Source organism: Macaca nemestrina, chromosome 14 (genome assembly GCF_043159975.1).
Source record: "Macaca nemestrina isolate mMacNem1 chromosome 14, mMacNem.hap1, whole genome shotgun sequence".
NCBI lineage: Eukaryota > Metazoa > Chordata > Mammalia > Primates > Cercopithecidae > Macaca > Macaca nemestrina.
The window spans coordinates 90,264,097-90,283,650 of record NC_092138.1 but is presented as its reverse complement, the minus strand read 5'-3'; the positions used below and the strand labels follow the sequence as shown (position 1 = coordinate 90,283,650).

Genomic DNA, 19,554 nt, shown 5'->3' with positions numbered 1-19,554 from the left:
GTTTTGGAGTAGGCAGGTCTGTGCCAGTTGCACACTCCAGAGCTGTCTGTCTCTGAGAGCCAAGGCCCGAGGGGAGGCAGTGGCAGGATGAGTGCTGGATGATGCAGTGGGGCTCTGAGCAGAGAGCAGCTAAAAGACTACCCAGTGATTTACAGCCTTTAAATGGCTCTACCCTTCTGCAAAACTCTTAATTTAATAGACAAACATCTTGGAATAAGGGCTCACTAGAGAGAACTGATGGGATAAATGTTGGAAGATTAAAGACCTACAGAGGGGAGTGCATAACTCAATTATGAAAATGGTAAAGAACTTTTCCAGCAGGAAGCTTCCCCACTCCCTATCCAAGTGGCAAACTTGAGAAAAGCCACCAACAAAGAATCTAAGATATTGACTGTTTCAGGAAAACAGCCACCACCCTTGAAAGAGACCTTAATTGCTGCATTGTCTAGCATTTTCTACCCACATGTTATGCAGATGGGAAACTGAGTTGGAAGAAAGTGGAGTGTCTCAAGTCCTTCTTGATCCTGAAGTGGATTAGGTGCCGCTGTTGCTGCTCTTGTTGATTCTAGAACTGTAGCCAGACATGGGACTGGAGGACGAGCGAAAGATGCTTCCCGAGTCCGGAGATCCTGAGGAGGAGGAAGAGGAAGAGGAGGAATTAGTGGATCCCCTAACAACAGTGAGAGAGCAATGCGAGCAGTTGGAGAAATGTGTAAAGGCCCGGGAGCGGCTAGAGCTCTGTGATGAGCGTGTATCCTCTCGATCACATACAGAAGAGGATTGCACGGAGGAGCTCTTAGACTTCTTGTATGCAAGGGACCATTGCATGGCCCACAAACTCTTTAACAACTTGAAATAAGTGTGTGGACTTATTCACCCCAGCCTTCATCTTCTGGGCATCAGAATATTTCCTTATGGTTTTGGATTTACCATTTGTTTCTTATTTGTGTAAATGTAAGTTCACATGAACCTCATGGATTTTGGCTTAGGCTGGTAGCTTCTATGTAATTCGCAGTGATTCCATCTTAATAAAATTCTGTGTTCTGTGATCTGCAAAAAAAAAAAAAAAAAAAAGTGGGGTGTCTCAATAATGTGTGTCATTAGCAAAGTTAGTGCTAAGATTTTGGTGTCTAGGCTTCCCATTGATTCACAGTAGACAGTAAACTATTGGTTCCGATTCACACACCCTTGTACCCTCAGTAAATAGCAAAGTGCTGGACACATAGGGGGTCCTCCATTAATATTTCGTGAATAAATGATGTGTCTGCAGGGCTTTCAGGACTATCCTCCTGGAAACCTACCATCTTCTTCTGCAAGGTGTCTGAGGTTATTGATTGCCTGGCAATTGAATGTTTAGATTCTCATTGCTTCGATGCTTGCTTTCCAGTCCTCACATCCCATTGCTTCTTTATTTCTCCCAATTCCAGCATTCTTTCTGTGACACAGACATTAGACTGACCTGAACATTGAAGTAAAAGAATCAAAGGAGACGTGGGTTGACTCAGATAAGGTAGTGAGGTGAAAGATCATAAGCGAATCACTTAAGTTGGCTAAGAGTTGAATGGATGTGGGGTTGGGGGATGACCAAGGCTATGCACTTGATGTTGTCAACCTAATTTTTCAATCTAAACATTAGTGTGTGGACTACAGATAAAATGCCAGAACTGGCTGGCATGAGAAAACAAAAATGCTAAGGGGAACTAGATATCTTACACAAATGGAAAACCCAGACTAGGCTCTTTGGAGAGGGATCTGAGGGCTCTAGACCTGCCTTCACAGGGGTTTCTTTATTGGTCTTTAGGGAATTGTACTTTGAGTCTTGATCTGACAGTACTTTCTCTTGTAGTAACTATCGATTAACTGTAGCCAGTGTTTCAAACTATGTAAGAGTACCTACAGACACTTGTGTACAGTCGCAGTAGTGATATAACAAAGCTTAAGTCCTACATCTGATCTTTCCTGTGTACATGACCTAGAGCAATTTATGTAACCTTTTAAGTTTCAGTTTTATCTTTTATGTAGTGGACATGACCATAGTATCAACTTCAATGGGTTTTGGGGAGACTTTATTTTTAATTTTTATTTTTTCTTTATTTTGTTATTTTTTTCCTCAGCATTCTTGCAGGTTTTGGGGAGACTTTAATGAGACTTAGCATAATGCCTGGCCCACAGTGGATGTTCTCTGGGGAGTTAGTTCATCTCTCTCTCTCTCTCTCTCTCTGAGTGTGTGTGTGTGTGTGTGTGTGTATGTGTGTGTGTGTGTGTTTTGAGGGGATGGATGCTTTATTTCTGTGTGCTGCTTCCTCATGCTCATCGAAACATCCTCAGAAGGCCATCAGTATTAGCCATCACCCTGCTCCTGTCTTCAGGGAAAGTATTTTATGTACCTTCTCAGTTTTAGAGTGCTTAGTCTCATTTTGAATACAGCTACACCTTCTGGTTTTTGACTTCCATTCAGAATTTAATTTACCTTTACAACTTTGTGTTCCCTTTCATCAACTTTTATATGGAGGATACTCTTATTTTTTCTCTGTGTAGTTTCCTTGATATTTTTTCTAAATTAGGTTTGGTAAACCTCTTTCTTGGTTTTGCTCACCTGAGAGGCATTTGTTGAACACCGGTTACATGCTAGATGTGATATCTTTTGTATGCTTCATAGTACCAAGTCTTCATACACTGTAGTGATTTTTGAAGATTAAAAAAGAAGTAACAGGCCAGGTGCGGTGGCTTACACCTATAATCCCAGCACTTTGGGAGGCTGAGGCAGGTGGATCACGAGGTCAGGAGATCAAGACCATCCTGGCCAACATGGTGAAACTCCATCTCTACTAAAAGTATGCAAATTAGCCAGACATGGTGGCACATGCCTGTAATCCCAGCTACTTGGGAGGCTGAAGTAGGAGAATCACTTGAACCAGGGAGTCAGAGGTTGCAATGAGCCGAGATACCACCACTGCACTCCAGCCTGGCAATAGAGCGAGATTCCCTCTCAAAAAATAAAAAATAAAAAAGGTAACAAAGATAACATAATTGCCCAGGGTGCAGTTACATTGTATATAAACTTCATTTGCAACCATAATTTGCAACATGCTAACTAACAGTAGGAGTACATGGAAGGTTTATTAATTGAATTTTCTATGGCATGAAGTTCAGAAAAACAGCCAGTACACTGAATAATAATCAGGATTCAACAACTTTTTGACTAATAACACTGGATCAAATCTAAAAAGATAAAATTGAATAGGACAAATATCAAGTATTCACTTGGATTTAAAACTTCAACTCTATAAATAAGAGATGAGGAAAATATGGTTTGGAGAGAAGATAGGTTTAAAGTCTGAGGTTGTATTTCTATTTAAGTATGGCAGTGGCATGAGTCAACAATGAGCTCTGACTGGAACAAAAAGTGCTAATGCTATCACAGGCTGAACTAAGAGTTGTTTCATGCTTGATGGGGGAAAAATGATAACCCTACTCTAGTTAACCATGGTCCAACCACATCTGCAATTTGTGGTTCAATCACAATATAAACTTGATGGTGACAAACCACCATGAGGCTAGAAGAAAAGGAAGAGCAAATCAGAAACAAAGAATGGTTGGGGAACCTTCTTAATCTTAGCCTGGAGAAAGAAAATGTTGGGAAAAGTATCTTGGTAGTGATCTGCAAACATCCAAACACTTGTAGAGAAGAACAGTGAATGTTAGAATAGTACAGTAGGTGGAAATTGCAGGAAGATATAGATTAGCTCAGGATCACTTCCTAAAAATTAAAGCTGCCTCCTCAAGAAATTAGCTGACATGTAGGTTCCCTCACTTCTTTGAGCACTCACACGTGGGATAACCATCAGAACCATCAGATGGCACTGTTATAGAGGGAGTTGGAACTGCATTGTATCAAGTCGAAGATCATAACTTACACATTTTATATGCACAATAAATGTTTGTTGAATAAAGAATTAGTCAGATAGAATTGCTTCCTTGAATAACAAACGTGATTAACCAAAAAACAAATTTTCACTACATGGAGAAGTAAATTTTGAGAAGCTTGATTAAAATTCTAAAATTGGAAAAGGTATAAAGACTTAAAAAAGGAAGGTGCTCACCAAAGTTGAAGGTATGAAATAGACCATAAAGTTTAAAAGAAATAATACTAATTACTGACTTACATAGAGGATCTCAGAGTTTACAGCACACTTGGCACCATGATTTCGGATCTAAATCTCACCAAAAGAAGTGTTATGAAAAGGTGTAATAGCACTCTTATTGTGCTCATTTAACATATGAGGTAACTAAGGTGCAGACAGAAAAATGGATTGGCCAGGATATAGAGCTGGATTTCAAAAGTAAGGATTTTTATTCCAAATTCTTTGTTTTGATTTCGTCTTTGTTTTTTTTTTAATTATTTTTTATTATTATACTTTAAGTTCTAGGGTACATGTGCATAACGTGCAGGTTTGTTACATATGTATACTTTTGCCATGTTGCTGTGCTGCACCCATCAACTCGTCAGCACCCATCAACTCGTCATTACTACATCACACTAATAGGGGACAAAGGAAGGGAATAATCTGGAGAAGTAGAGAAGTTATTACTTTAAACGTGGTGCAGGCTAAAAATATAAGAAGTTGCAAGTCTTGTTTTTAATAAAAATGAGAGTATCATTTTAAGAAAGAAAAGCTCAAAGGCCATGAGGAGGAGAAATGAAAGAAGTTTATAGACATTCAAATGGTTGCTGTTCAGATGAGGTAGTAAACCCACAAGGCGGGCTGAATTCTGGTGTGTTTGTTCCTTCCTGGCCTTCATGTGACACAGCACACAATGAAGTTGGAAGGAAGGGGATGTAAGAGAGAATGATGCTTCCTTTGGGAGCTGGGCATTGTTGCTTTGCTGTGGTGAACAGGTAGTTTTGAAAATTACACACTATGGTGTCAGGTAATTTTCTTTTTTTATAAATTGTGAGACCTGAGTTGAAATTGAGAAGGAAAAAAAAAGACATCTAAAATGATTAGAAAGGAGTTCTATGAGCTTGCCTGAGTATGGCCAGTGTGATTAGTTCTGGGGGTTACCTAAAGGAGGCAATGTCCATCCTGCTCTGAGCCTAATGTGAACTTGTCCAAGGACTTTTCTAGAGATAAGTTATGCCTGCATCTCCAGATATGGTTGTTCCCCACCCCCTCTCCCTTAGCATCTTCTAATGCCATTATTGTAGCACACATCACAATTTATTATAATTACTCCCATCTTTTCCCACCTGTTCTATGTGACTAGAAGATCCAGCACTAAGGCTCAGAAGACTCTGTGGATATAGTGGTGATGAAGACCAACACTGTACCAGAGTGTTGATGCTTAGAAAAACAAATTGTGAAAAATGAATACCTACCATTATAGATGAAGTCACTGAAGCCCAAGAAAGAGAACTGATGGTCTGAAGGAAATTAGGGAAGAATACTTTTTATGTGCACTGTTTCAGTATACAATCACAAATAATGTAGACCCTGCCCTCCTGGAGCTTGCCATCTAGTGGAGAAGACAAGTATTGAATCAGTGATGCAGATCCCCAATAGAAAAAGTGCAAATATATATACATATTTTTATATATGTGTGTGTATATATATTGATATGTATATACATATATATGTAATAATTAAACAAAAAATAACTTTGCCCTAAACTAGGGGTTATTTAGAATTTTGTGATCCACTGATACCTTTGAAAATCTGATGAAAGTTATGAATTATTTGAAACAATGTACATATGTACCCAATATGTAAAATTTAGATATCGTTTGAGGAACCATTCATGTACCCCTAGATTTTGAATTCTTGTTCTGAGTCTTTCTTAGGTGACTTCACCTACTTCTAGTTCTCCTTTCTTTTGGATCATTCCCAGTGTGTACTCTCCAGATCAGATATCTCCCCTGCAATCTAGAAGCCTGGACAGCTGTCTACGGAGCAGTTCCCTAATAGTTCCACCAGACTACACTGCTATCAGGAGGTAGCAAGAGCTGCACTTGGTAAACAATTACATGTGCTGTACTAGTCCGTTCTCACACTGCTAATAAAGACATACCAAAGATTGGGTAATTTATAAAGGAAAGAAGTGTAATTGACTCATAGGTCAGCATGGCTGGGGAGGCCTCAGGAAACTCACAATCAATGGCAGAAGGAGAAGCAAACACATCCTTCTTTACATGGCAGCAGGAAGGGGAAGTGCAGACCAAAGGGAGGAAAAGCCCCTTTCAAAACCATCAGATCTCATGAGAACTCACTTACTATCACAAGAACAGCATGGGGGGACTACCTCTATGATCTAATCGCCTCCCATGAGGTGCCCCCCTGCAATGTGTGGGATTACATTTCAGATTGCAATTCAAAATGAGATTTGGGTGGGGACACAGAGTCAAACCATATCATGTATTAAAGATGAGGTTAGCAGTGGCATTGTGGGCCTAAGGAGATTGATAAAAAATCTCCTGGTGCACAGCAGAGATTGTTAATAGATGATCATAAAATTGTGCTTATTGCTATGAAAAAGGTTAAGAAGAAGATGGCAAGTTTAGAATTGTTAGACTATGAGTGTAGGTTAAGCCTTGAGTTTGAGTGGCATTGCCACAAGAGAGAGTGTAGAATGAGAAGAGAAAAGAGTAGGGGGAAAGAAAAGAGGAGGAAAAAGAAGGACAGAGAAAGGAAAGAAAGAAGGGAGGGAAAAGGAAAGTATATTGAAGGAAAAGATATAGTCAAAGAGAATCGTGGGAAACCTTAGTATTTACAAAGTCAGTAAAGGAAAAAGATTCTTTGTAGGAGCCTGAGAATCCTGGAAAGAAGTCCATTTTGAGGAAGAAGTAACCAATAGCAAATAGTACAGACACCCTATCTAGAAAATAAGAAAGTAAGTAAGAAATAAGAATATCCAGTGGGTCTTGAAATTAGGATATCACTGGTGACCTTGGCAAGAGAAGATTGAGTGAAATTTTGGAAGAAGAGTTCCAATTCCATTGGCTTGGGAAATGAATGGAAAGTAAGAATGTAGAAATAGTCAAGGCAAAGAAACTCTTCAAGATGCTCATCATTGAAGGACTAAGAAAAGATGAGGTGTGGAGAGAACATGGCATACTTGAGGAGCTGCTATGGGAGATAGATGTGATTATTGATAGGAAGGCAGAGGTAGAAAAGGAGAGTTAAACATCTCAGAAATGAAAGACCCACTTGAAAAAATGTAGTCTTACAGGAGGTGTAGAGAGATGAGTTTAAAGACATGGAGCAGAAGGAAAAAATCTTAGGTACCACAAAGTTCGGAAATAGGAGAGAAGGCAGGGAACAAGTGTAGATGCAGTTAAGTTTGTAGGTGGGTCAGGGAGGCAGTGAGTTGAGGGGCTATAACTGAAATCTTGAGGTTGTCCAAATGGTTGGGGGTGCTGTCCTGCTCCTCACTTTCTCTTCACTGCAGCCAGTTTCCTGTGGGGCCCACCCCACCATTCTCTTTGTGGTGGGGACACTAAATGCCACAAAAACAGGGCTGGTTTTAAATAGCCCTGAAGTCTGTCTCTGAGTCACTGACCCTCCATGAACTCAACCTTTTTAGAATACAACCTTTAAAGAGAGTTTAAACATTAGACATCAAAAACAAGGGGAAAAATGTTCTTCCTGATGTTATTTGCAAATGTCATTTTAGGGTTGAGGAGTCTGGTTGGGAAACTGTGAATCCTGTATCATTTTCTGTGGGTTACTTTAAAGTCTGAATAACATACAACCTTCTTCCAGACCTTGTTGGAAGTGAAGAAACCACTATTTCTGGTCTGCAATTACTGTCACTTCCTTTCTTTAGTCTTAGTCTCTTCATTTGAGGAAAGTGATTCTGGGCATGGTGATATGAAAGATCTCTTTCAACCCTGAAAAAGATTGTGACGAGAAAATTTCTTGGAACGTGATACAGTTTGGATACGTGTCCCTGCTCAGTTTTCATGTTGGAATCCCCAATGTTGGAGGTGGGGCCTGCTGAGAAGTGTTTGAATCATGGAGGTGAATCACTCATGTATGGTTTGGGCCATCCCCTAGGTGATGAGTGAGCTGTCACTCTGAATTCACAGGAGATCTGGTTGTGTAAAAGTGTGTAGCACCTCCTTCATCCTCTCTTGCTCCAGCTTTTGCCACGTGATATGCCTGTTCCTTTGCTACCTTCTGCCATGACTCCCTGAGGCCTCCCCAGAAACTGAGCAGATGTTGGTGTCGTGCTTGTACAGCCTGCAGAACTGTGAGCCAATTAAATTTCTCTCCTTCATAAATTACTCAACCTCACGTATTTCTTCATAGCAAAGCAAGAACAGCCTAATACAGAATCCAAAGTGTGTGTGTGTGTGTGTGTGTGTGTGTGTGTGTGTGTGTGTGTGTGTGTTGAGGGGGGTGGTTTAGATAGGGTCTCACTTTGTTACTCAGGATGGAGGGTAGTGGCATGATTTTGATTCACCGCAGCCTCAACTCTCTGGGCTCAAGCGATCCTCCTGCCTCAGTCTCCTGAGTAGCTACGACTGCCACCACATCAGCTAATTTTTAAATTTTTTATAGAGATGGGGTCTCACTATGTTGCCCAGGGTGGTCTCAAACTCCTGGGCTCATGTGATCCTCCTGTCTTGGCCTTCCAAAGTGTTGTGACTACAGGCATGAGCCAGTGCCCAGTTCCAAAGTTTTTATTAACTGGCACATTTAGCTATGAATCATAACTCACAGGATCAAGAAAGGAAAGAAAAGGAAGGATAGACTCATGAGCAAGAAAAAAAAAAAGTAAAAGCAGATGTCCTATCTTGATCTGATCTTTTCCAGGAAAGTTCAGCCCTTTTTCAAAAGCCCTCAGCACAAAAATATTCTGCTTTATGTCATTGACTCACAGGGGCAGGTCAAAACTAGTCTTATATCTGTTGCTTTAACTTGACCTGAGTATAGAAGAGAGCTGAATACACAAGAGATCAGGCAATGGTATTAGGGGAAAATGCAGCTGAGAAAATCCAAGGAAATGTGCAGAAAAATGTTTTTCATTTGCCACATTTGGGGGCTGCTTGAGGTAGGGACTCAGCACCTCATTACCCCTTCAGAGAATCATCTGCCATGGTTTTCAGTTTCCCTACAGGAGGAATTGTGAATAGGTTCATTAGGCTGTGGATTAGTGGTCTGAACCTTTAGTTTGAAATCAGGTTTTGCAGTGTAACAAGCTGAGTAGACTTAGGCCATATAAACTCTTGTAATAATCATTTTGTTCATCTGTCAAATTGGAAATAGGATATATATTTACAGGAAAAATCAAAACCATATGGTATATGAGGAGTTTGCTGATGTTGGAGCCTGATTAACCTGGATTCAAATTCTACCACATTTTCATCATCCCTTCACCATGACTATTTGATTTCTTCTCTGTTTCACTCACCTATCCAATACCTCTCCTCCATCTCTCACTCTTTGCTCAGACGTTGCTACCTATTTCATGGGAAAATTGATGAGAACATCTACAAACCCTATCACTATTGCCAGCCTATTGGGATTTGGGCCTCTATACTTTCTTTCCCTCCTGTTTCTATAGATTATTGTTCATGCCTGTAAATATCATCTCTGCCTTTCTCCATCCCAGCCAAACCTCCTCTCAAGGTCACTGCTTTAGTAATTTAGAAATCATCCTGGCTTGCCTAAATCATATTTTTCCCCTCTCCAGATAACCTTCTCAATTAGCATAGAAACATGACATAATGCCTCCCATGGTCTAAAAAAAGTACCCTAGACCCCAGGTTCATGGAGACAGCCCCATTTGCAGTAAATACCAGCTCTATTCTTCCAGTTCCTCAGACCAGAACTCTGGGCTCGTCTTTGTCTCTTTTTTCTTTTCCTCTCATAGTTCTCATGACTACTGCTATCATCAGCTATCCAGGAAAAGAGCAACAGCCTCCTCTCTGGTCTCCATGCTGCCACCCTTGCCCCCTCAGTCTATTCTCCTCCTAGCACCCAAGTAATTCTTTTACAATATGAACCATTGTTGTTATTTCCCTACTCAAAATCTTCCTCTGATTAATAGTTTTCCATCTTATTTGGAGTAAAACAAGTGACTCTGACTGGACAATAACCAGGGCTGCCCTGTGTCATCTGGACCCCTTGGGACTCCATTGGGGAAAAATATTCTCCCTGCTTGCATGCAGCTCACACCAGATTCACTTTCTTGCTGTTCCTTGATCCCATCAAGCTCATTATCTCCTTAGAACTTGAGCTTGTGCCATTCTCTTTACTTATCATGCTCTCATCCCAGATGATTTTGTATATATTGGTTTCTTATTTCTTCCATGCCTCTGCGCAACAATGACTTTCAGAGAGGTCTTTGTCAACCATCCTATATAAAAGTAGCACACACTGTCTTGAAACTATAATTTATAGTTTTCCCACAGCACTCATTACCTCTCATATGATCAATTCCTTTATTTATTGATTGGATTATGATCTATCTGTCCTATGAGAATGAAAGCATGCTACTCTGTTGTATCACCAGCCCCTAGAACAGTGCCTACCATATAATAGAAACTAAAATAGTTTCAGATAATTCATTCAATTTTGCTAAGTCTGGCTTTCTTTAATTCTAGAAATTGAGATGATATTGCCTATTTTGTAAAATTGCCATAAAGATCAAGGATAAGATATATGAAATGCATGGCATGTAGCAAGAGTACAATGAAGAGCATGCATTATTATTAATGTTGTGTGGATTAACTGGAATAATGTATGCAAAGGTCTTGGCATACTGACAACAGTCCAGGTTTTATAGTTGCACAACGGAGTTCAAATTTCAATGCTGCACTTTATAAGGAAATGGACTTCACACAAGTTACTTAACCTCTTCTTAGTTTCAGATTTTTCATTTGTGGAATAAAAATAATAGTATCTTACTTGCACAGGCAATTAAATCCTGCTGACATATTGCAGGTGCTTGATAGAGATGCAATACTGTAAGGCTCAAATAAGGTCTGCTTATAAAAGTGCTTGGCACAGACTGTGGAATTACTAAAGTCGGGAACATATGTTCTTGACCCACAAGTGCTTGACAGTACAGGATACTCTTAAATCACTGTGGCAGGAAGAACAATGGCCCCCAGAAAGACTACATCCTAGTCCCTGGAACCTGTGAATAGTTAGGTTATATGGGAAAGAGGACTTCAGGTTGCTAATCTGCTGATTTTAAAATAGAGAAATTATCCTGGATTATTGGATGGTGCCAATGTAATCACAAATGTCCTTAAAAGGAAGAAAATAGCAAAAGTAAAGAATCAGAGAGAGGGTAGCATGAGAAAGACTCACCTGGCATTGCTGGTTTTAAAGGTGGAGGAAGGGGCCATAAACTAAGGTATGTGGGTGGCCTTTAGAAATTAGAAAGATCAAGGCAAGAGATTGTTCTCTAGAATGTCTAGAAAGAAATGCAGCCCTGCTGACTCCTTGATTTTAGCCCAGTGACACCCATTTCAGACTTCTGACTTCCAGAACTTTAAGATAATAATTTGCATTGTTGAAGCCATTAAGATTGTGGTAATTTGCTAAAACAGAAACAAAGATAATCACTAATCAACTCTATAATACAGGTGATAACAGACCTGCCCCTCACATTTGTGAGGCTTAAGGCAAGACTAGAAATAGAGGGTCCTGGCCTGCAGCCCCCTTACCTTCTCTGTTTACTCCAGCTTTTTCTTACATCAAGAGGATCTTCATGTGCTTGTGTGTGGAAATCCCAGGCCTCAAATTCACCCTTCCATCTAAGACATACCCTTCAGGCACCCTTCATACCTAGAGACATGCACATCAACAGCTGAGCCCATTCTCAAGGCACCAGATCCATGGATGGGACTCTGCAAGTGGACTTGGAGTCGTCTGGGTGGATCATTCTGGGCATGATGCAGGGTCTGGAAGTTTGGCTATCCCTTTATTCCCATATAGTTCTCACTTCCTTTCTCCGAAGAAGAACCAGAGAGAGGTTCTCTAAAGTAGCACTCCGAGTACATCTTTCTGTGATGATGGATATGACCTGGCATTTGTAACTACAGAGCACTTCAAATGTGGCTAGTTAACTTTGGAACGGATTTTTTTTCATTTTATTGCATTTTAATTAATTAATTTAAATTTAAATATCCACATGTGGCCAGTGACTCCTATGTTAGGTAGCACAGCTCTAAAACATGGGGTCCATGACAGGGTGTCCAATTGACAAGGTTTTCAGGCGATACTGATGATGAGGTACATGAAAAGAATGGGAAAAATGTTTTGGATGCAAATATAAAGAAGCTATTAACCCTTTAAGGAGAGAATCCATGGTCTTCTTAAAAGAAATTAGTCACAGTTAGAGTTTGATAGGAATTCTGCTCTCTCTCTCTCTCTCTTTCCTTCAGATATTTTGGTACATGCTCTCCTTCTTTCTGGGTAAATTTTTTTCTGGCCTCTTAGTGCTTGGTGCTAGCTTACAGCATCAGTTAGTCTTTGCTGTGTAACAAATCACCCCTAAACACTGCAGCTCAAAACAACAACCAATGATTTTGCTTATGATGCCATTTGGCAGTTTGGGGTGGGCTCAGCAGACAGTTATTCTGGTCTTTGCTGGGATCAATCACGGTCTCTGGTCTACTAGTGGGCCAGTTAAAATGACGTCAGCTGGGATAATTCTCTGTCCTACATGGTCTCTCATTCCCCAGCAGGCTACTTTGTTCATGTGGTGGTTGCAGATTCCCAGGAGAACAAATGAAGGCTCCCAAGGCTTCTTGAAGCTTAGTCTCAAACTAAGATACTAAGGAACTTCAAAATTACATAGTGAAGATAAAATACAGGAGGAAATTTTTAAAAAAGTGAATGTTTTTAAAAATTTACCTTTCACCTCTCGTGGATAGTTTTCCAGTATCCTGTAGCTGAACTTAGGTGCCTGTCTTAGTTCAGTCTGCTTTAACAAAGAGTCATGGACTGAGTGTCTTAAAAACAACAGAAATTGATTTCTCACAATTTTGCATGCTGAAAGTCTGAGATCACGGTGCCAGTATGACCGGGTGCTAGTGAGGGCCCCCTTCCAGGTAACAGACAGTCGTCTCCTCCTTGTATTCACATGAGGATGAGAGAGCAATTTTTTTTTTTTTTGTCACTAATCTCATTCATGAGGCTATACTCTCATGACCTAATCATCCCCCGAAGGCCCCACCTCCTAATCCCATCACATTGAGGCTTAGGTTTCAGCATGAATTTGGCGGGGGATACAAACCTTCAGTCCATAATAGTGCCAAACATTAGACTTCTAATATTTGTCTTTCACTTAATTTTTACCTAGCTTCATAAAGAAGACACTTTAATAAATATTATCCCCAATTTAGAGATGTGAAAAGCAAGGACCAGAAACTTTTCAAGTTCACACAACACATGGTAGAACTGGGGTCAAGCCTACCGGTGTCTGATGGTAAATCAGAGTTTCTCAGCCTTGGCACTACTGACATTTTAAACTAGGTTATTCTTTGCTGGTGGGGGGCTGTCTTGTGCTGCGTAGGATGTTTAGCAGCATCCCTGGCCTCTGCTCACCAGAACTCAGTAACAATCTTCCAGTTGTGACAACCAAAATATCTCCGGGCATTGCCAAACGTCTCCAAGGAGTGGTGGGAGAGATCAGAAATAGCCCCCAAGTGAGAACCATGGTTCTAAATCATGGTTTTCACTCCACCTTCCAATAATGCCTCTCCTTGAGTGAGGGAGTGGAATCCTACTTACAGTCAATGCTCAGTATATGCCTTCAGACTGAAGTGGAGGACTGAAGCAAAGCTGGGGCAGTAGGATTGAAGCAGAGGTGGGTCAGGGGTCAGAGTTGCTACCACCATTCCAGCAGGCTCCTCTCAGAGCTCTCTATTCAGCATTAAGCCTTTTCTTTTTCCAAACGCTCTCAACTTCTCATTATGAACTCGGCATCCTCTACCGGGTCACAGTTGGTGAGAACCAGCCAGTTCTTCCAGAATGTGAAACGACGGCCCCACAGCAAGCTAAAGAGAAAGCTCTAAGTTGGAATGGCTTTACCATCGGTGGCAGGGAGCTAAATATTTCATTTTCATAAAATAAACATAGATCATCTTATCATGAAATATACATAAAAATGTTTAAACGTGTTAATTATTAAACCAATATTGATTCATATTGGATGAGGCATTAAGGAAAATTTAGCTAATGTATTTAATATCTCCTCCACAGTTGACTAGTATCAGAATTCATCATATCTAACCACCAATAATCATAAAAGTGGCAGACAATATTTATGATCAGGGGTGAGTGAGTGCCAGGCAGGAAGCAATGAGGATGGAGGAAATATGAGGATCTAAAGGACAGAGCCTTTCAGTTGTCACAGCTCATCCTTGGAATTTCAGACATAAATCACCGGGTGCAGTCACATCATCAGAGTTTGATAAACCTTTCATATTGGGACAGTTATTGAATATCATTTGGACCTGGCTTCCTTCTCAAAAATGAAATGGCATGGCTGATGCAATGTAAAGGTAGAAAGAGAATTGGAGCAGAGCTTTAAAATCCTGGATTTGAATTCTATCTCACTGATTTTTACAGCCTTAGGTTCTATTTACTCATCTGCAAAATGGGGTAATAATATTTATGGGTGGAATTTTATTCTCATTGTTACATATGTTTTAATCTTACCTCACCAAATGGATTTCAAATCTCTAGTAGAGGCTTTTGCCTTTTGTATTTTTTTCTTCTGTGTCCTGATAACAATTTATTTAGTTATTTTAGTTATTAAAAGCCCTGCTGTGGAATTAGAAAAATCTGGATTTGAATTCTGAATCTTGAGCAAGTTTCTTTGTGCCTCAAGTTCCTTGTGCTTATAACAATTCACCTGCTCACAGGTTCACTGTGACTATAACCTAACACAGTGTGTATAAAGTGTTAAGAATGTAGCATACGGGACATGTTAGGTACTTGGTGGCTGTCATTAGAGCAGTGACAGAGAACTAAGCTGACAATTATTCAATGAAATTTCAACAGGCTGTTTTTATCAGTAATTTATGAACTTTGAACACTGGATGTAATTTTAAATATCAGTCCCTGTGGATAACTGTGGAATCATGCAAACTAGCTTCTAGCCCTAACACTGCCTCTATTAGGGCCAAATCTTGAGAAGAAACTCAGCTTGTTGTGTCTCCAAGTTTAGTGTCCTTCCACCTCCCTGCAGGTTCTAGAGCTTGGAAGGAAAAATCTCTCTCTGATGTGAAGACCTTCTTGGGAAGAGCTAGTTCGATTCCCTTCTCTGCCATTGATTCAATCTCTGAGACTCAATTTCCTCATCTGTAAAAGAGAGATCAAAATATCTAACTCACAACTTCATTTTGAGTATAAAAGAAACTTAAAAAACAACCACAGACACATGTTGCCAATTTAGATATATCAGCTATTATATTTTCTAAATTTTGAGGTATACTTTTTTATTATTTAACATTTCTGAAATTGGGATATCTCACAATTGACATGTACATTAATGCAGTGCTTCTCTCTCTTTCCGCCCCCCCCCAAGGAGCTCTTATTAAATAAGTTGCATGTCTTATAATTGGAAATGTCTTCAAATCAAGGCAGAATGATATTTATTATCCATCTCACCATAATTGTATAGACCTTCCTAAGAAACAGCAGTGCTTCCCCCTGGATCAACTATTCTGGGGTCAGGTAGTTGCTGGTAAGTGAAAAAAGTCAGTGAGACCTAGATGTATTCTCTTATTTTGTTCTGCAATAAAGTATATCAACTTACTGTGGGGGTATTCCTCAGCTAAGATGTGGGGAAAATGTCAGACATGTGGATATTTCCCAAACACGTATTCCTGAGATGCATTTTGGCATCCAGGAAAAGTTGATGAGAAATGGTTTGTGTATCAGGACCCATCAAACTCTGAGACTGAAAACCTCTCCAGTAGTATTTCTTGGCTACCAGATGTTACACAGCTGCATTGCAAATTGTTATCTGGCTCAAAAGGGAAGAAAATAGAGGATTGTTGAAACCATGAAGGGACATGACACAGTAAATGGTGCATTGAATTTCAACTTACTGTGAGAGATAGCATGCATTAGATAAATATTGTCTGATCATTAAAAGCATGTTTATGGAAGTTTAGCAACTTTGTTGGGGATGTGTGACTAATAATACAGAATTGTGAGGTCTCAGAAACATATTTGTCTTAATCGATTGGTGTTTAGTTTGGATTATTGACTGTTGAATCAAAATAAAAGTTTTTCACTTGAGGTTTCGCATTTCATTCATGACAGATTTGTCTTCATCCACATACTCATATTGGATACCGAGTTTGCCCATAAAAAAGCGTGCTCTAACAGAATCATAGAATTTCTATGTTGGAAAAGTTCTTAGAAGTCCAATCTCCTTCCAGCTTTTTTCCATGTAAGTGCATTTTATCTGCTTTGAATTACAACTATGTTTTCTGAATAGATGTAGTGTTACTATTTTGAGGAAAATTTTGAAAAGAAAACAGATCATCTGTATTCCTTTCACCATAACATTCCCTTCCATTTCGTTTTCTGTATATCTCTGTGGGTTTTGTACATAGTGGTAATTGTGGTATATGGGTAAGTTATTTCTAAACCTTCTTCTTCATTGTTACTCTGTAGTTTTTATGATTGCTAGGTTTAATAACATAATACTGTTCTAGAAAATGGCTGTGCTGACTGGGCATGGTGGCTCACATCTGTAATCCCAGCACTTTGGGAGGCTGAGGTGAGCAAATCACTTGAGGTCAGGAGTTCGAGACCAGCCTTGCCAACATGGCAAAACTCTGTCTCTACTAAAAATACAAAAAATAACCAGGTGTGGTGGTGCACATGTGCAGCTCAGCTACTTGGGAGGCTGAGGTACAGGAATCCCTTGAACCTGGATGGGAGGCAGAGGCTGCAGTGAGCTGAGATTGTGCCACTACACTCCAGCCTGGGTGACAGAGCAAGACCCTGCCTCAAAGAAAAGAAAAGAAATAAAATAAAATAAAATAATAAAATAAAATAAAGAAAGAAAAGAAGAGAAAAGAAAAGGACTGAATGTGCTACAACATACTGAACTATTTTCTTTCTGCTGTTGAGACTTTTAAGTTGTGTCTGGTGGAGCCAGACTGCCTAAGTTATTATCTTGTTTCTACGCACTTATCAGCAATATCACCTTGGATAAGTACCTTAATGTTTCTGTATCTCAACTTCCTTATTGGTAAGATGGGGATAATATTAGTATCACCGCATAGAGTAATTGTGAAGATTAAAAAAATTAACCCGTGTTAAGCATTTGAAACTGGCAAACAATGGACACCTCATAAGTGTTAGTTATTATGTTGATAAATAAGTCAGCTGTAATTATTATGGATATTCTTTCCTAAAATGTTGAATCTTGTTTTTCTTAAAGATGATATCCAAGCCATTTTCATAAAATTTCATAGAAATTATAACTTAGACCCTTTCTGATCATTTCCAAAGTCAAATAATCGATTACCTACCTAGACAGGTTTTTTCACTATAGGATGGCTTTAATTATTGGGAGTCTTTTCATGTTTAATCTAAATGAAACTTCCAGTGACTCTCATGAAATGACTAGGTTCTATCCCTATAATCATGCAAATTTTTCCAATACATTGAATCTCAAAGCATGTTCCCCGGGACACTAGTCATCCCCAAATCCAAGCCATTCAAGTTGCATTGATTCCACCTTTAAAATGTCTTGAAACCATTCTCTATTTTCTATTTTCATCACCACCACCCTGGTTAAGCCCTCATCCCCTCCGGCCCTGGTTACAACAAGAGACTCCTAATTGGCTTCTACATCTGCCTTTGGCACATAGCCACCAGACTGGTCTGATACAAAAGCTAATATGATCACACAATGTGTCCGTGAATGGCCCAGGCTACCTCTAGTGACCATGTTCCTACCCTTGCCAGTAGAGAACTATGGTCTTAAGGACCTTGGCTTTGATTTTAGAAGAAAAAACTAAAAAAGCACATGAAATACTCTACAGTTTGCACAAAACCATGAAGATAAATCTTTCAATTACGCAATTAGAGACCAGGATGCTGAACGAGATGTTAAATAGATCCTTTCAAGGTAAAGTTTTACATGATTAAAGTTATATTATTTTTCCCAAAAAGGCAAACACAGGAAGCACCATCATGGTAGGAAAAAAAAAAAAAAAGAGCAAGCCGTGATGTGGGGTTTATAAATAACTTCAGGAAAGAATTGGCTGCAATAATTTTATTTGTATATTTATGTGTGTGTATATATGTTTGCATATGTGCATATGTATGTGTATTCGTGTGTATATGTTATCCCCTTTTTAATTGCTATTTATATTTATAAAAATAGTATACAGTCATGTTTAATTGATGAAAATGTTTTCAAATGTCCTATCCTTATGTCCTGCTAGTCTCTGGAATAGGAAAGCACTATTGTTCTAGGATACGAAATAAGAGGCTCAGAGAATAGAAGAAGCTTGCCTGTATAAGTTAAATGGGAGGATCAAGACTAGACTCTGAAAACACAGAGGCAGAGAGAGATAGAGCAATGAGGTCAGATTTCAAAGTCAGAGAGATCTGGGTCTGTATCATACATATGCGAAACCACAGGCCTCAGACAAAGCTCTTTAACCCTTCTGACTAGTCTCCTCATCTGTACAATTAGAGCTTAATGCCTGCTTTTTAGGACACTTGTAAAGATTAAATCAGATAATGTCTGTGAGGCACTTGGCCCAGAATGTAGCATCTACTGGCTGGCTCAGTACATGAGCTTTTTCCTTCCCCTAATCCTGGCCCCTTTCTCCTTTTCTTCTGGCTCCACTTTCCAAAACAACTCAACTGAGATGATGTAATGCTTCAATTGCCTGACCCAGGCCTGCTATGGGATCGTGGCCACTGGCCTTGCTTGATAAAAGCACTACATAAATATGCCTCCTAGAAATGCTGACATGACCCCAGTTACCATCAGGTGACACCTATGGAGGAAAAGAAATGGATGTTTTGGTCCCAGCTTGTAACTAGAGAGAACTGGCCATAGGCCCAGCTTCATACCTGGGCATCTCTGGACTCACAGGTGTTAGTTAAACTGAAGGTACATTACATCCCATCCACAGATTAACGCTCATTCTGGACGGATATGTTCTTAAATCCACCTGTAGTTCTTTCCATCTCACCCCTCTTTGTATGTTGGGCACGTTCAGAGATATGTGGAAAGAGCAGGGTTTGGAATGAAGATATTCAAGTTCAAGTCCTGCTTTGCAACTTGTTGGTTCAGTGACCAAAGACAAATTAATCCAAAGGCAAATTCAACCTCAGTTTATCCAGAAAGGAAAAATGATGATTGCTTGTGTCATAGGTTTAAGCCAGGATCAGCCTCAAGCCTCCTTTGGAAGAGATGGTAAGTATGCTGTTCTCCCTCTCATGTGGCTTTTCCTGGAGGGTATCCAAGTTAGCTTGACTCTGTGAATGTCCAGGTTCTCAAACTTCCCTGGGCAGGGACAGGAGAACACTGTCCTCCAGATCTCCG

At 39.8% G+C, this 19,554-nt stretch overlaps 1 protein-coding gene across 1 annotated transcript; it reads left to right on the top strand.

The window, feature by feature from the left end:
* Positions 1–511: 511 nt before the first annotated feature.
* On the top strand, positions 512–1,014 carry LOC105487134 (cytochrome b-c1 complex subunit 6, mitochondrial). The gene has a single exon (XM_011750440.3). The coding sequence runs from the start codon at positions 584–586 to the stop codon at positions 857–859; it is 276 nt and encodes a 91-aa protein (XP_011748742.1). The 5' UTR covers positions 512–583; the 3' UTR covers positions 860–1,014.
* The last annotated feature ends 18,540 nt before the right edge of the window (positions 1,015–19,554 follow it).